The sequence below is a fragment of the Astyanax mexicanus genome, chromosome 8 (genome assembly GCF_023375975.1).
Source record: "Astyanax mexicanus isolate ESR-SI-001 chromosome 8, AstMex3_surface, whole genome shotgun sequence".
Classification (NCBI taxonomy): domain Eukaryota; kingdom Metazoa; phylum Chordata; class Actinopteri; order Characiformes; family Acestrorhamphidae; genus Astyanax; species Astyanax mexicanus.
This window is the reverse complement of record NC_064415.1, coordinates 14,514,134-14,532,265: the sequence shown is the minus strand read 5'-3', so window position 1 is coordinate 14,532,265 and position 18,132 is coordinate 14,514,134. Positions and strand designations below refer to the sequence as shown.

The 18,132-nt window shown below is 36.3% G+C and overlaps 1 protein-coding gene and 2 non-coding genes across 3 annotated transcripts; 2 read left to right on the top strand and 1 right to left on the bottom strand.

Annotated features, from left to right (window-relative positions):
- The first annotated feature begins 208 nt into the window (after window positions 1-208).
- On the top strand, window positions 209-290 carry trnas-gcu (transfer RNA serine (anticodon GCU)). Its single transcript has one exon. It is a non-coding gene; the product is annotated as a tRNA-Ser (tRNA).
- Window positions 291-4,066: 3,776 nt separating this feature from the next.
- Window positions 4,067-18,008, top strand: shtn2 (shootin 2). Its single transcript, XM_022678557.2, has 18 exons — window positions 4,067-4,085; window positions 5,216-5,271; window positions 5,943-5,992; window positions 6,568-6,628; window positions 7,121-7,215; window positions 7,587-7,767; window positions 8,039-8,136; window positions 8,250-8,331; window positions 8,645-8,739; window positions 11,369-11,515; window positions 12,202-12,355; window positions 13,391-13,562; window positions 13,665-13,723; window positions 13,823-13,923; window positions 14,028-14,057; window positions 15,516-15,569; window positions 16,025-16,166; window positions 17,448-18,008. The coding sequence occupies exons 2-18, from the start codon at window positions 5,238-5,240 to the stop codon at window positions 17,594-17,596; spliced, it is 1,704 nt and encodes a 567-aa protein (XP_022534278.2). The 5' UTR covers window positions 4,067-4,085; window positions 5,216-5,237; the 3' UTR covers window positions 17,597-18,008.
- On the bottom strand, window positions 4,376-4,457 carry trnas-gcu (transfer RNA serine (anticodon GCU)). The gene has a single exon. It is a non-coding gene; the product is annotated as a tRNA-Ser (tRNA).
- Window positions 18,009-18,132: the final 124 nt, after the last annotated feature.

Here is an 18,132-nt window from a genome sequence, read left to right as displayed (position 1 = left end):
TGATTTTGTCTTATTTGTTAATTGTTTAAATATGAAGGGCTTGATTTTTCCCAACATGAACGTTCTTCTAAAAACCGAGAACTTATATTCCAAATAGTAACTTCCCAAATATCTATTTCCCGCAGTAGTATTATCTTACCGTAGTTACACTGATAGATACTCTATGATGACAGACCCGGTAAAAAACATAAATAACGTCTGTCAGAGAGACGAGGTGGCCGAGTGGTTAAGGCGATGGACTGCTAATCCATTGTGCTCTGCACGCGTGGGTTCGAATCCCATCCTCGTCGGTAAGTGGTGTTTTTAGACGTAAACTAATGTAAATGAATTTATAACCAACCGAAACCACAAAAAAATAAAATAGTTATTACAAAGAAACCAGTGTCTGTTAAGACTGCGTACACTGCATAGAAATATGTAAGGTAAAATATCCTATGCAGTTCTTTTCAGTTTTTACAATATTTTATATTTCTGAAAATATTTCCGTTTTCACAATAATATTATGAATTATTTGACAAAAATAAAAAAAATACAATTTGACAAAAAATATAACCAAAAAAGAAATAAGCTCTTTTGAGAAAATCCTATTTCTCCTGGATGCCGCAAGCCAGCACGTACATTTATTATACTAGACTTTCTTTAGGAGAGCCTTGCACTGTAGAAGAACAAAAATTAACGATTGAGCACGAAGCCTTATCAAAAGGCTGAACAACATAAAGTTGAGAAGAATTGGGTACAACATTTTTTTCACAAGGTAAGCGGTTTGGAAATGCTATATGAACGCAATCAATGATCACACCTCTCTTTTTGTGAATATTATATGAATCTTGTTTTTATTCTAATATAAGAGTTTTATTTATATAAAACTATACACTAAACACTCACTGCTCAGAAGATTATTGATTCTTGTAATGGATGGTGTATGATATTTTTAAAGCACAGTCTGCTTTAATAACTGATAGTAACTGTTGGTACACATTACTTTCATCTGTATAATATATGTGCATTAAACACGCTCTTAATAGCTTTTTTATAGTAAACCGACTATCCTGATTTTCACAAAAAGTAGGTGAAAACAAACCTCGCGTCTGACATTTTTCATGTGGCTCCGCAACAATGCACCTGAACGTGACATGCTCGTAATTCCTGCTTCACAAGCACCAGAACGCAGCATGAGCCTGAAAAGGCAAAGGAGGAGCCACAACGTAGCCGGTCAGCAGGTTTATAAGCCATTCCCTCTCCATCAGACCAACCAATCAGCACACACAACCTCTCTCAGCAGCAACACCTGTAGACTGGTAGAGAACAGGTGAGTCAGGGAGCGGAAGAAAAATATGGCAACCGGGGCAGAAACGAACACACAAAACAATGCCTCTCTGCACCTAACATAGTGTATTTTTGGATGAAGTAAAAAATTAAGCACAGTATTGTATATTCTCTACCCCAGTAACTGCTGTGATCATGGATGACCTATATGCCATATCATATCTCTTCACCTTATCTTCATCACGCAAATTTAGTTTCTGATGTGCTGGTACAGCATTGTCATGTTTGTTAATTGTCTCATGTCTGCTGTATTTATTGTATGTATTGTAGTTTTATTGTAGTTTTCTGAGAACAGTTCAACCTTTATCTTAAAGAGTAACTGTTTATTTTACCTTGAGTGTATTGACAAATATCTTTCAATAATGATTACTTATCTTAGTATCTATAATTACATAATTATTGTGTGAAACCTTGTATTGTATATGCATTAACCAATACTCACATTATATTTGATCATTTGTATTACTCACAGGGTATTTTACACGCATTTATATAGAAGATTAACCAATACTCACAATATATATTATTTACACATATAGATGAACATTGTTTGATATGGCATGTGACTAACACAGACTTTATTATATGACAAATTAACCCACATGATACATTTACTAACACATTAACATATAACATATGAGATGTAGCTCAGGCTTGAAGTATTTTGTTTACTGCAGGACCCTAACTAACGGTCATTAATTCGACTGGTACGGGGCTAAATTGCTACAAAAAGGCTATTAGATCAAAGCAGCCTTTTGGTGAGTGAGTGCCTCCCTAAAAAACCTCTGCTTCAAAGCGGGGGGTGACGCACACACACAGATAGTGCCATGAGGTTCCGTTCTGGAGGAACGCAGTCAAGGTCAAACACTAGTGGTCCAGTCAGACACGTGAAACTTCAGTACTAACACGTGCATGCTAACATGAGATGATTTTAACAACGCCTCATCAACAGGCTTTACGTCATTTTGGGTATAAAACATGGAGTCAGATCAGAGGGGGGTCAGAACTTATGCTGGGACGGCTGTCAGACGGTCTTTCATGTGTTGGTTCTCCTGAATATTCAGTACTTTGTAATAAATACTTGGTTTGCTTTCAGCTTCACTCCACCTGTCTGACTCTCTATATCAAACGAACACGCAGGGGAGTTGTACCCCGGACGAGAGGTGGGGGGTAGCCCACCTTTCATTTTTTTTTTTACAACAATCTGTACAGGAAAGCTAATTATATGTATATTGTTTTTTATATAGGTTTTGCAGTTAGGGCAAGATATTTTGTTAATGTAATTCTGTAAACACCCTCTTTAAAATTACATCACGTAAAGTTAGTTTAAAAACCTGCCTTACTGCCTTTTTTTATTTATTTAACAAATGCCCATGACTAATGACCGTACTGGAGGGCCGGATTCCAGCACAACATTTCTCTTTTTGCTCAGACACACCTCATTCAACTCCCATCTAGTTTAAACCAACAATCTGCAGTTCGGTCATATTTTTGGTCGACCAAAAATCCCGGGAAAAGGCCACAATCTCGACGAGGGTGGGAGATTTACACTATTTACACTATTTCCATGTTACTACACAGCAACAACAACACATCTTAAATCATTTTTTGTAATGTCAGCTGCATTATTGTTTCATGATGATTATGCTTGGATAACAGTACCATGAAAAGTGAAAAGCAGGGATGTCCAAATTTTGTTGGTGGCCAGAAGGAGAAATATATGTGCAGTCACTGGCCACAGACTCACATACTATAATAAAACAAATAATTAAATATGCCACTTATAATATTATAAGATAAGATAAGATACTTTTATTGTCATTGCACAGTGTATAACGAAATTTAGCAGCAATCATTGCAGTGTCGAAAAAAACAGCTCTGTACAAATACACAAAATTTACAGTGGATGTATGAAAATATACACAATTAACAAAGTAACAAATTTACCCAATAATAAATACAGAAAGTGTACAGTGCGTTACAAGTTCGGTTATTAAGGTTTGTTAGTTTTTATTATATATTTTTTTCTTTTGATATATATATATATATATATATATATATATATATATATATATATATATATATATATATATATATATATATATATATATATATATATATTTGATAACTATCATTTACACACCATTTTACCTGAGTTACTATCTTTACATCTTTGACAGTGTTGTGTAAACTAAGATTTTTCAAATTGATGTTTTGTTTCATAAAATTTCTCCTTCATTACGGTAACTGATTCCTGACAAAATTAACATACGCACTTTCCTCTGAACTCAGTAAAAAAAAAATCCCTGAAATTTTCTGCATTTTTGCTCCATTTTTCGTTTCTTTAGAGTTGTCATGTTCTCCCAAAAGCGAAGTGAGCACTCTCGCCGCTTTTAGACTCTTTGGCCCGTTTTCTGTGCTACAACTGAGCACTCTCGCGGCTTTTAGACTCTTTGGTCTGTCTTCCGCTACAACTGACCACTCTAGCCGCTTTTAGACTCTTTGGCCTATGTTCTGCGTAAATAATTGCACATTCTCGCCGCTTTTAGACTCTTTGGCCCCTTTTTTGCATAAATAATTGCACATTCTCGCTGCTTTTAGACTCTTTGGGCCGTTTTTCGTGCTACAAGTGACCATTCTCGCCGATTTTAGACTCTTTGGGCCGTTTTCTCTTACAGCAGGAATGAAGCTGTTTCTGAGTCTGATTGTTTTGCACTTGATGCTCCACAGCCTCCGGCCTGGGGGGATCGGGGAAGAAAGTGAGTGTGCTGGGTGGATGGGATCCTTCCTGATGCAGGTATCTCTTTTCCTCCATCAGGAGGTGTAGATGTCCGTGGTGCTGGGGAGGCTGAATCCCAACAATACTCTGTGCAGCCTTCACCAATCTCTGCAGAGCTTTCAGAGCTTTGATGGTGAAGTTTCATCATAGATTTACATGGTGTGAAGTTGACGTTTTCTTAAATCTTTGTGTACTCGTGAATATCTGTATGTACGATTATGGAACTCTTAATTTACACAAGAATGGTAGGGATTTGAAAAAAATATTTTCCGACGAGGATGGGATTCGAACCCACGCGTGCAGAGCACAATGGATTAGCAGTCCATCGCCTTAACCACTCGGCCACCTCGTCTGTGGTGACGTCATATATATCTCTGCCTTGTTAAAACATTATATATGTTTCATGAAGAGCATAGCTCAATGTTGCATTACAGGCCATGTAAAAACACAAATATTACTTGCACTGTTAAAATAATTGTGTTATATGCTATAGAATGTGAAAAGTGTAAATATTTAAAAATGTGCCATTCTTACACAAGCATTTGAAAAAAAGAAAAGAACTATGTTTTTGAAAAGTCATGGAAAAAAATATTTATCATGGGAAAGCCACAGTACACAGTGAAAACACTTACCGGTGCAGATAAAAAAAACACCAAAAAAACTGTGACACACATGTAATACCTGTCATGCCACTATGCAGCCCCACCATATTTACCACTCATTCAGGTAACGTTATATAAGGAATATTCCAGAAAATAGGTTATTAACAGTACATGTATGTAAGTCTATCTTAATTAAAAAAACCTCACCAACCCTTACACAAGGTTCTAAAATATTTAGTAACTTTTTCATTCAAACAGGCTCTAGTTAAAAATTACATACTACATTTTAATTATTGTTACGGGAATCTGAAATTAAACATACGGTCAAATGGTAATTAAAAAAAATCTTCTTTATTTTACCGATTTATGCAAATTTTTAGAACATAGTTTTCTGAGTCAAGAAGGCTCAGAACATGGTGTGTCACATGACACCACTCTCAGTTCTCCTTATTTGCTATTTCTTCTCTGAACAGATAAGGCATTGGTGTTAGTTTTGTTAATGTTTTAGATTGAGGTGCTCTGCTGCAAGGATGTGGAATCCAGGGATAGAAATCAACATTTTAGGTAAGAAGTGTGTTTTTTTGTGTGTTTTTTTTTTTTTTCTAAAAGTGTCAAATAGCAGATCTGCATTTTTTAGTTTCACATTTTTCAAAACTGAATGTTTTAGCTTGATAGAGACCCAAACCAATTTGCATTATAATTCCAGTCAGGCAGTTTATATGTCCAGTCAGAAATGATATATGCCTTTTAAATGTAAAACATGTGTTACAGCTAATTCTATTAATGCAGTGATGACTGTAATATGATCTGTGGCAGCCTGCTTAAAATGCAGTGGAAATGAACAGAAATCTCACTTTCAGTTTAAGGGTCACTTTGAATCCAATATTTTTTTTTGCTTCACAGTTGTTTTAGTATGCCATGTTTGAAACTAAACAATTTATGTGTGTTGAATAATGCAACATACAGACAATGATTCAACAAGACTCAGGATGGTAAAAAAAAAACTGCCTTTGTTTATTGTCTTTGTTTATTGGAACCACTGAAACTAAGGAAATGTTTTACAGAAAGTGAACAGAGGTTTTAAGGTCGCTTGTTTCGTTTCCTCGTTTCCACACAATGAATGCCAGACTTTAGTTCTCTGTTTGTTATAAATGAGTATTTTAATGTGTTTATCATAAGCAGTAAGACTAGTTCTATAATGATTCTCTGTATCTTATCTTTTATTTTACCCCAAGACTCAGAGGATGAGAGCATCACATCTTCAGAGGATGAACGAGACATTCAGGTGCCTCAACATGTTATTACTGTAAATTTAAAAAAGTTGAACCTTAAAAACAATCTTACTTGCCATAAATGTCTAATAATGTTAGCTATAAAAAAGTATTTTGCACATTCCACATAATGTGCAAGGAGACTGTACCCCAATTTATAGCTGGTCACTGTTATATGAAGGTTTCACACCCCACCACAACCTCTTTATCTCCCATTATCTCAGTCATATCTCTCAGTATGAGAGCATTAGAGGGATCCCGGCCTTCCATTTGCATCTGGACCCTGTATGTGACTATCTGCATTGTAACCTGATAAAATTAAAGTCCTTTAAAACGTAAAATGATGACTTAAAGTTAAAGAGAGAAAAAGAGGTGGTGGTGGTAAAACTGGCGTTTGTAGGATGTTAGATTTGCAGGAGGAGAGAGTTCAGGTATGTTCCTTCTCCAACACAATGACCTTAATGTTCCTCTCATCTTCAACATACATCATTGGGGGGGATCTAGTAATTAAATCAATCCTGGTTCCACCTTAATTTTTAACACTTATTTTTAAAACTGTTTACTTACTTGTTATTAATATCTTTTTCAGTGTGAAATTCTAGAGAAACAACGAGATGAAGCCAACCACAGGCTGTCTAAAATGGAGGAAGGTAGGCAGAGGGTACAATTTTGTTTTTGGGCACATGCAATGTAACTTCTGTACTTTTTTAACATTTAAGATTAAATAAATCAAAATGGCAATCTAGGTATTCAGTGTTAACTTCCTCATGTACACTGTTAAAAGTTTACGTTCCTTTTAGGGTTCTTTAATTTAAAACTGTGTAGGAACCGCTTAAAGTGCTTGATGCCAAACCATCAAGAAAAGAGTTTTTATAAGAAAATGTTTCTTGAAACATCCTAAGCTTTCTTGAAGATTTCTCAAGGCACCTTAAGAGGTTCCTCTGCAGTTTCATATTGAAGAATTCCTAAAAGTTCCTTAAAGAACTTACAAATTTGACAGTGTATTTGGTGTGCTAGAACAGTGGAATTAGCAACCTGTGCTGCATTGTGAACCTCCCAACCCTGATCTTTGCCTGATCTTGATTGTAAGATGATGAATTTAAATAGTTGTTTTAATTAGGGAAATCTCTTATTCCCAACAGCATCATCCCAGCTGCTTAAGGAGATAGACATGCTGGAGATGCAGTTTGAGATTGAACGATCTTGCAGAGAGAATGCTGAAGCCTTCGCTTTAAAAGTGAGTCAAAAAGTTGAATGTACTTCTGCTTAAATTTAAGGACAAACTTTAAATTTTACTTTCACTGTGTATGGTGTGCTGTGGTGAGGTCGAAGGGACAAGAACATGTTGATAAAAAGCAGAACAGACTTGTGTATTGCTCAAGCAAAGGCCAGAGTGGTATTTTTAGATATTTTATGTACAATGTTCCCAAGCAAATGTAACATTTTGGTAACCTCTTTTATGTCAACCACAATAGTGTTTCATGCGGGGATGATGCTGCTACTGGCCTTTTGGTCCCGCACATCCAGCAGCAGCCTTTTAACAGCTAGAAATATTGAGTATTGTTGAGGTCATGGCTCATTGACAATGCATAACCTCTGAACTCACAGATGACAAAAGAAAACAAAGTCTTAAAGAGAAGAAGCCAGGCCCTCCTGCCCCTCATCCCAGAGCTGCCTGAAAAGCTGGCCTCTCTGAACACCGACCTGGAAGATGACCCTGACCCTGACCTTAACACTTCAGGAGAAGCTGAAGAAGAACCACTCCTTAAAAGTCAGGCCCAGATTAGAGGTAATACATTAGAGTGTGTGTCTGGAATAGTGAATGTGCTGGCTCAACCATGTGCTACCTCATCTAACTCTAGCACTTCAGATGTTTAGCACTTTAGAAATCTGGGTGTTTTTAACTTGTGATGAATAATGCACACTGTTTCCAAAATATTTAATATAAAGTGTTAAATACAATTTGAGTATCCATAAAACCATCTCATCTATGGATCTACTTTTACTACATTTTTAGAATACAGTTTTACAGCTTTCAGTATTGTCTTCTGTTTTGTCAGAGCTCCAGTCCTCAGTGGATCAGCTCTTGGGTGAGAAGATACAGCTGTGTGAGCAGATGGAGGCCTTGCGAAAGGAAAAGGAGGAACTGAAAGAACAGGTACAGAAGTATTGTGAGGTGGAGGGAGTTAAGTTATTACTATCAGGGTTGGGACTATTATCTCTGGGTAAACGTAATGCATTGTAATAAATTGTATTTTTTTCTTGCTAAAGCTTGCAATGGAAGTTGAGGAGAAAGAAGCCATTTTGAGGAAATTAACAAAGCAGAGTCGAACAGTGAACAAAATGAAAAGAGGTGAGACTGGATTCACCTCTGTATGACGCATAAAATGGCCCTGACCTGTTGATCAGGTTTTTTCATAAAGCTGCTAAATTATGTGTCCCATGATATAACAACTATTTGAATTGATGTTGTTTAAACCTTTTATTCAGACTTTTATACTAATAATAGTAGCCTATCAGTTTGTATTGGTTTCCGTGTATGTACTTTATATCAACCCTTAGAATTTGGACACAAAGTTAAAGAAGACTTTTCACATTCTCTCTCTCTCTCTCTCTCTCTCTCTCTCTCTCTCTCTCTTTCTCTCTCTCTCTTTCTTTCTATGCAGTATCCCAGCTTGTAACAGAAGAGTTTTCAGAAATTACACAAAAGCTGGAGATAGAGCAAGGGCTCCGGCATCATGCTGAGGTTTTTGCACAGCAGGTAATGTCTGTCTCTTATACCTGCTCTGCCTACATCAGTTGTATATAATCACTGTGTTTGGGGCTTAAAATGCAACATTTACTTTGACTTTTGCTTAGATGCTGTAATGATCAGTACATGTACCTTTTTCTTCTGGGCCCTTGTCTTTGTATTGTGTGCACTGTGTGGTTTTGCATTGCGTTGTTGAAAATGCATGTAAATCCCTGAAAAGGATGTTGTCTTGTAGGAAGAATATGATACTCTATATTCTTAGTATACTTCTCTGCATTAATCATGCCTCACATAAGTGTGCTGACACAATTGCATACATGACAGGCCCTGGCTCTTTGACTGAACAGGTGATGTCTGCTTTTTTACCTCACTACTAGCCCTAATTGAGTTATCCCCAATTTTTTGGAATGTTTTGTAGAACAGAAAGCAGGGACAGAGGTAGCATTTTAGCAAATTAAGTAAAATTGAGCAGACAAAACATTTGGCCTGCAATTAAATGAGAACCAAAGGAATAAGTAAAAACACTGGATTTTTATTTGCATTTCACACACTGCATAAGATCTTCTGAGTTCTGGTTGTTGAAATTTTAGAACTAGTTTTAACTAGTGGAATTAACTTCTGGTGCATGGCCTCTCACAACAAATGTTTATCTTGTGATATATATTGTTTGGACAAAACAGTGTGTCTTTGTTTTTTTGTTGCTTTTACATTTTTTTTTACACGGCATATACTCTTTAAATCAATGTTTACCTATAAATGGACCATTTGATTTAACCAGAATGACCTGAAATAAGTCTTATTTGCCTTCATTTTCAAAAAAATATTTCTTTAAGTTGTACGATAGAAGAACCAATGCTGCTTCAATTAAGAACCATGTTTGTAAGATGCACGCAGGATTTATGCTGTTAAAGGCATTGAGGTGCATAACCAAGAAAAACATGGAGCTAATTTCTTCCCTGGTGAGCTTAGTTGGAGTCTTAGCTAATGGCAGTTTTCCACCTTTTAGAAAATGTGTGTTTATTTACACCTGCCTTTCCTGCTTCTGTTGCTCCATAGAAGACAGGCTACTGGTGCAAGCCATTAGTGTGCGAGTTCACTAGATGTGTATTAGTGGAAAGGAAGCATGGTGTCTTTCATTTAGCTGAGTGTGTATAGACAAGAGACAAGATGTTTGGGATTGGACAACTAGTTTCCCACTGAGCTCAAATGGTCAAACTAACCACTGACAAAACACTGAGACACACACACACCCTCACACACTTATTAGCCTGCATCTTCTGCAGCTGCCTCTATTAACAGCAGTTGTTGTGGCATTTATTCTCGCTCTAAGTGAGCATCTCGGTATAGAAGGTGGCATCCCCCCGCACCCACCGCCTCCACCCTGCCATAATTAGCACCCATCAAGATGGCAGTTTGAAAACAGCAGCGTTTTAAACCCCTGTCCTTGGCTGACACTTTATATCCGCCACCATAATTGTCGCCTTTGTCCATATTGTTCAACATTTGCAGATGGCATAATGGGGTCCCCAAGGGGGGTCTTCACCTGTGAAAGAGACCCCTACTGTTCACACCCCACTCAGTCTAGCTCTCAATGGCCGGCCACACACCAAACAGCTTGAATGAGGCTCTTTATCGCCGCCCCCATCCATTTATCTGTTATCCTCTGTTTTCAAAACACATTCATTTTCTTACATGTATTTTTTTTTTGGTCACAAAGAGTCTAATGATGGTCTAACTTGAACGGGAAGCAAATGCAGACTCGTTTGTACACAAAGAGCTGCAAGCGCTCACTTGTCAAAACGGTGCTGTTTGGTTCTAATTGTGATGCTGTGGGAGCGGCTGAGCGCCGAAACTCTTGTGGCAAGAGGTGAACTAAGAGCTGTTCATGTATGTAAGAAGTGAAACGTATCCTGAACGGAAACCCATCAGAGATTCACTTCCAGAATCTTCTCGCAGTTCCCAATTTTTTCTGTTTGAAACACTAAACGACTCTGCTAGAAACGGAGCATGTGGTTTTTGAGGGTGGAGTATACAATACAGTTGTAATGGTATGGAAAACTTTTTCTGGTAATCTTTTGTTCTTTAAATAAGCAAGGAATTATTTGCAAAACACCCAAATTAAATATGTGAATGGTGGCACAAGTGAACACAAACCATTGCATTCATTGAAGAGTTTTATTCTCCAAATATTTATGCTAAAAATATTTTATTTATTATTTATGTTCCCTTGCTTTAAATAAATTTTCACCAGGGATTCTCCTTTTATACTGAACGTTTCACCTCCAATCCAAATCAAGCCTGTGTTATTTAACCCTGTTATAGTTAAATAATTATAATTAACATGAATTAAACTGATCAGGTGGGTTAGGATGAAAGGATTGGAGATAAATCTGTAGGAAAGTAGATTTCCAGGAGCATAGTTTGTTGGCCATAGCTCTTCAAACTACACAAGCAACTGTAGAAATGTACACATTCACAATATAACACCCCACAACTTAACCAGGTCTGGATGTTTCCAGGCTGTCCCCTGAGGCAAATTTTGAGTAATTATAAATTGGCAAACTACATTGAAACTAAGGTAAATTCTGTATAGTTTTGATTGATTTGCTAATTATATGATATTTACATGTGTGTGTAGGTTCTGGTGAAGCAGAAGGAGAGTCACAGGCAGAGCATGGCCATTGTTCAGAATGCAGAGACAGACACACAGCTTCAGCAGGCTTTGGAGCAAGTGGCACAAATCAATAAAGCTTTGGAGGAGATACGACTTCATCACCAACAGCAGGTGTGCATTTGTGTGTGTAGAAGTGTTTAAATGTATGTGATGTAAAGTTAAACAGTGCAAGGCTTTTAGGTAAGTTTTTCTTTAACCGGCTGCCATTTTTCCAACACCACCAAGGAGATATATCCACAAGACTAGCCTTCTATTTTTGAATGGGGAAAGACCAAAAGTACTCTAAAAAAGAGGTCAAATTACCATTTTAAAAACATATGAAAATCTGATTAACATTTTGTCACATTTGACTCAACAATGCACGAAAAACATAATTTTGGTATGGCTACTGCGACTGCGCAGATCTCCACATTGAAGTGAGCTTTCCCCACTAGCATTCTGACACTCTCCCAATTGCAGTGCAAAAGCAGCAAGCTAATTGGTTCTTTTTGCTGAAGTACCCGACTAAATCTTTAGCTAAACTGCATGTTGAGCCTTAGGAGAACCCAAAGTCTAAGTAGTTGATCTACTTTTAAATAAAGTTTCTGATAAAGGTTGTACATGGTTTGTTTCCTAAATAACACCTAACTTCATTTTAATGTCTTTCTTTTCTACCATTTGTCATATTATCTTCCAGTCTGTTTTTTGCAGTCAGTTTCTTGCATGAGTAAAATTAAATTTCATTACTCAACTACTACACTGGCTGTCTATTTTTTTTCTAATTTTTCCCTAATGCCTAATGTGGTTTCATCCTGTAGAGGAGTCAGTCTCAGTCAGCTATGGAGGAGTTTAATGCTCTTGCTGAGCTGCAGGTGGTCAGAGCTCAGTTAGCGACCAGTGAGAAAGAGCGGCTGAAGATGGAGAATCAGCTCAGAGATTCACAAATGACTGTTAGAGCACTGCAGGAGGAAGGTAAAGCCATATATTTATGTACATACAGCTCTGGAAAAATTTAAGAGACCACTTCAGTTTCTGAATCAATTTTTCTGATTTTGCAATTTATAGGTTTATGTTTGAGTAAAATGAGTATTGCTGTTTTAAATATTGTCATCTAAATATTGTCATTTAGAGCATTTATTTGCAGAAAATGAGAAATAGCTGAAATAACAAAAGATGCAGAGCTTTCAGACATCAAATAATGCAAAGAAAACAAGTTCATATTCATAAAGTTCTAAGAGTTCAGAAATCAATATTTGGTGGAATAACCCTGGTTTTAATAACAGTTTTCCTGCTTCTTGGCATGTTTTCCTCCACCAGTCTTACACACTGCTTTTGGATAATTTATGACACTCCTGGTGCAAAAATTTAAGCAGTTCAGTTTGGTTCGATGGCTTGTGATCATTCATCTTCCTCTTGTTTGTATTCCAGAGGTTTTCAATTTGGTAAAATCAAAGAAAATTAATCATTTTCTAAATGGTCTCTTATTTTTTTCCAGAGCTGTATGTATGTATGCATATTATGTATGTTGATTCCATGATGTAAAAACGCATTGTAATTGTTTAATTTTACACCATGAAAATGCCAGTTGCCTCAATACTGTGTGAACATTTTACGATCACAATAGTTTTATGTGGAATTTACAGGGAATATAGCATAAAATAAACACTTGTTCTTTTTTCATACATATATCCTAAATAAATGTGTATAATCTTTTCTAAAATGCAATGTTTTACAATAATAAATTTTTATACTTTTATTATTTATTCATTATTGTAATATTGCAATAACAGCCTTTTTCACTTCACAATGCAGGTCTCGACTGCGGGTTGGCCAGTACAGCACCTAGCACTCTGATGTTGTGATGGATGCAATATACATGGTTTAGCATTGTCTTGCTGAAAGATGCAACACATCTCTGTATAGTATATTGTAGATATTGTAGATATTTTGAGGTTGTAAATGAGATGTAAATTAATTTCTGAATTGTATTTAATTTTTCTCCATCAGTTAAGCAGCTTCAGAATGGGCAGAAAGAGGCTCCTCCCATTCCATCAGAGCAATCAGATGAGGGGAACACCACGACAGCTCTGCCCGCTCCTCCTCCTCCTCCACCTCCACCTCCTCCTCCTCCTCCACCTCCTCCTCCTCCCCCTCCTGTCCTCTCCACAACTCCTGCTGAGTAAGATCAGTCTTTTAATTATCTCCATTATCATTATGCTACATACAAAACAGATCACCCATCTCTGAGATAACATATATGTACATGCCCCTCCTCTTCCAGCCCACTGGACGCTTTGAGGAACAGAAGGAAAGGTGGAAACACTACGACTGAGCCTAAGAGTAAGCACCCTTGTGTGATTACTGTGGAACATTAATATTATTATACAAACTTTGGGTGCATTAATGAGCTGTATGCTTTCTGCCATTTCATCACTGCAGAACCCGCCCCGACCGTGGATGTGAAGGCCAGGGCAGTGGATGAAATGATGGAAAGAATTAAGAAAGGCATCATTTTGAAACCCACCCTGAAGCCCCAACAGGTAAACAGCATCAGCTTTATCAGTGACTGTCATTAGACCTTGTTGCTAAGCATAAGGAGGGCTGAAGTTTTTCATGTCCTTTTGCTTGTTATTTTACATTACAGGCGAGCCCAGAGGAAGACAGTGCATGGAAGGTCAGTGCATGTTTATGTTTTAATTATATGGTGTTCAATTAACTGAGCTAAATATTAATAATAATAATCTTAGGGCAGTGGTTGCACAATGATTTATTGTTAGTGATTACATACTGTAGTTGTGGGTTTGATAGGTTAGTTTGCTAAGTCATCACTGGAACTTTACATGTTTTCAATTTTTAGTTTTTCTCAATAATTTCTACATTTCTAAAAGTGCTGTCTGTAAGGCTTTGACTGATGCTCTTGTACTATAACAAGAGTACAAACAGCAAATGCAAAATATACAGAAGAGTGTTAAGTAACAGTTCACACCCACATGTGTTAGAAATTACTGTTTAAAAAAAAGACAGATGTAAAATGTATATAATATAGTATATTTGACTGCATAACAGACTTGAAATAATTTATTTGACTTTCAGATGCTATAAATAGATTTTATACATATGTATATACAGATCTGGAAAAAAATAAGAGACCACTTAAAAATTATGAGTTTCTTTGATTTTACCAAATTAAAAACCTCTGGAATATAATCAAGAGGAAGATGGATGATCACAAGCCATCAAGCCAAGCTGCACTGCTTGAATTTTTGCACCAGGAATGGCATACACTTATCCAAAAGCAGTGTGTAAGACTGGTGGAAGAGAACATGCCAAGATGTTTAAAACTGTGATTAAAAACCAGGGTTATTCCACCAAATATTGATTTCTGAAAACTTTATGAATATGAACTTGTTTTCTTTGCATTATTTGAGGTCTGAAAGCTCTGCATCTTTTTTTTTTATTTCAGCCATTTCTCATTTTCTGCAAATAAATGTTCTAAATAACAATATTTTTATTTGGAATTCGGGAGCGATATTGTCTGTAGTTTCTAGAATAAAATAACAATGTTTATTTTACTCAAACATATACGTACTTATAAATAGCAAAATCAGAGAGACTGAATCAGAAACTGAAGTGGTCTCTTAATTTCCAGAATGTCCAAAATGAGGAACAGAGCTGTAGAAGACACTAAAATGCCTGAGAAAGTTTCAATTTATTTATTCTATAATTTAATTAAAGCAAAGTTCTGAATTAATCATATTTTAAAGAGATCATATTTTAAGGAGAATAACTAAACACTAAATGGAAAAAGACAATTCAAGTAACATTTTATTTCATTAATCAATTACTGTTTATTCAAATAAATTGAAATGAACTTGGACAAAAAAACATTTCTAATGCTTTTTGTAAAGGGTGTTTAATATTTAAATACATTTTAAATATATTTTACATATTATACTATAATATAAATATTTTTGTATATGTGTGTATTATCGCTACATATGTGTGTGTACTAAAAGCTGACCATGCAAGTAAAGAACTAGCTTATTAAATAACATTATAAAGTCTGGCAGCTACTGCTATGGTTTTGTTGCATAATACGGTAACTGAATTAGACATGTGTTTCCTATCACAGGACCAAAGAAGTGAGAAGAGGAAATCTGCTGTGCTGGAGTTGCAGGGGATGCTGGTAAATATACAACTCTTGCTCCATATATGGCCTGTGTTGTCTGTGTGGTCTCCATTAAAACCCTGTATATTTATTTAACTAGAGTCTGAATTCTGATACTGGGAACTGCCTTTGTTTCATCATTTATCCGGAAATTTGGGGATAAGATTTAAATGCTGTTGAATACTTGAAGAAAGAATAGATTAGTCTCAATTCTGCAGAAACCTGTTGAATCGGTGTCAGGCAAAGTTCAATCTGTGATTATAGCAAATGATGGACGCAGAAGTACTGAGCCAATCTGACATTTAGTAATTACATAGACCATTTCTATGTAACAGTTCTTGGTAATGGACTTTTGAACCCTTCACATATTAATCCTCTATATAATGCCAAAAATAGACCTTATAATATAGACTGCTAACACAGCTATCAGTTGAACGTTATAAGTGTGACCTGAAAGCTGGATTTTCTGTCAGGATTCCATGAAGAGACCGGGTCACAGAAGGGTGATGTCCAGGAAGCGGATTAGTCGTAACGTCGGGGAGGCGGAGCTTCAGCTTGTCCTGCAGAGAAGAAGACGAGCAATGGGGGATGAGAATGGGACATCAAAAACCCAAGGTAAAGTCCCTTACAATGTTAAACATTGCCCGAATCCAGGAAACAGACCAATAGGAATCCTCTTATATCTTCTGATACCATCACCTCTGAAAAACCATCATGCATAGAAAAAAATAAAAAAGTTGAATTAATGAAAAATATGTTCTGGAAAAAACTGACTGCCCTGTTGACTTTATTTAGATTTTTATATAAGTAAAAATAAGCTAAGTGAACAAAGCGTTTCTGCTTATTTTCACCCAAGGTTGGACTAACACTATGCTCACTCCTTGTACAATGTCCAGTCCAAGCATGATTTATTCAAAGATAAAAACTCTTATTCTTATAGTAATATTTTACATGAAAAATTTTACGGTCACGGATATCTTGCACAATTCTCCAAACTCCTTAACCCCTTTACTTAATACTAATACTCCAACATTACTCAAAACCAAATACAAATGAATACATAGATTAGTAATATAAAATAATAAAATAATAAAGGTGTTGGAAGGTGAATCTTTATTAAAGATAAAGTGAATAACTTTTTTGCCACAGTCATTGAGGCTAACCAGAGTTAGCAAATTATGACAGTTATCTGATCTGGTCAGAATTATCATTTAATAATATAAAAACTGGGTCCAGACAATATCTGTGTATTATTAAGGTTAGAGGGGACTTCGGTAACTTCTGTACTTTATGATAGTCCCAGAACATACAACACTCACAGTGTTAATTTACTCGAAAATCGTTTACATTATTTTACACCTGTAAGTCACTAGAAAAGGCAGAAAAATTGCAATAGATGTAGATTTGTAAATGTTAAATGATTTTGTATTAAGTTCTGTTGCTGTTATTTTGTTGACAGTCTTTCAGTTTTCAAACAACTGACTAAAGATACTACAGGTTTGTCGTTCCTGCCGCTGTCAGGACTGTATAACAGAAGCCGGAAGCTGCTCTCTATTAACCATGTGCAGAACAAGCTGTTTACTATTACTTTTCTGCAGTATCAGCATTTATTTACTATTTATTTGCTGTAAACTTATGTGCAATATCACTGGTTAGTTCTTACTATGTCACATACAGTACATACTGGGAACAATGCTTCTTACAATCTCATTTTTTAGTTTTCTATATTTTCTTGTATGTGTTGTAAATATAGCGGATTTACAGTTTTGCTATATGTTTTCTATTTATTGACAGTAAAATAAACAGTAACACAAGTTCAGAAGTGCAGGTGACATATAGAATAATTAAATTTGTATCTGGGCCTATACTAACTGCTATCCATCTAACCCCCCTCAGATCCACCTTCTGCAGGCCCAGCCTCAAACTCATCTCCCTGGCAAGCAGAGAGCTGCAGTGCCCCTGTCCTCCGCAGGCTGAAGCAGAACCAGGAGAAGAGGCACTCACGCATCCGAGCATCAGAGTGCATTATCTGGGAGGACAGCTGAAGTTGGGAGAGTTTGATTGAAAATCAGTTTTCTGCAGTGGTCACAAAGTGTTAACTCTGATCTAGCAGTCTTATAATAAAGCTGACTCCAGTATCTCTAAAATGCAAATGCAGGGTTTTGTGCTCTTATTGAAATTTTTTAAAATATGAGGCTCATCTTTACAGGCTGACAGAAAATTTCTGGCTGAAAACACAGCGAATATCTACGTTTTGATTGTTGTCAATTCCGTGTTTGAAAAAAATGGGATGGCAAGGCGCATTCATTTTGGACAATGGTCCCATTCACCCATTTTTATTTCAAGGTTAAGTGCAGACAAATGAAAAAAAAGGAAAGAAAAGAAAGAGAAACTGTCCAAGGACTTTGAGGACATTCAGAACAGTTAAGAAAGAAATAAAATGCACCTTCCAATTTCCTGCTCTCAGCCTTTCCTCATAGATTTTTCTGCTTCCTGCATTCCTGCTAAGGAATGAGTCCTTCTGTTATAAGATTTTGACTGCTTTGAGGTGTGTGTGTATGTGTGTGTGTTTCTGTGTGCG

Bases quoted from the DNA above. Each gene is read 5' to 3' on its own strand.
- shtn2 (XM_022678557.2), top strand. From the start codon at position 5,238: ATGTGGAATCCAGGGATAGAAATCAACATTTTAG. The intron at 7,768-8,038 runs GTAATACATTAG...CTGTTTTGTCAG, and splicing joins AAGTCAGGCCCAGATTAGAG to AGCTCCAGTCCTCAGTGGAT. The intron at 11,516-12,201 runs GTGTGCATTTGT...TTCATCCTGTAG, and splicing joins GACTTCATCACCAACAGCAG to AGGAGTCAGTCTCAGTCAGC.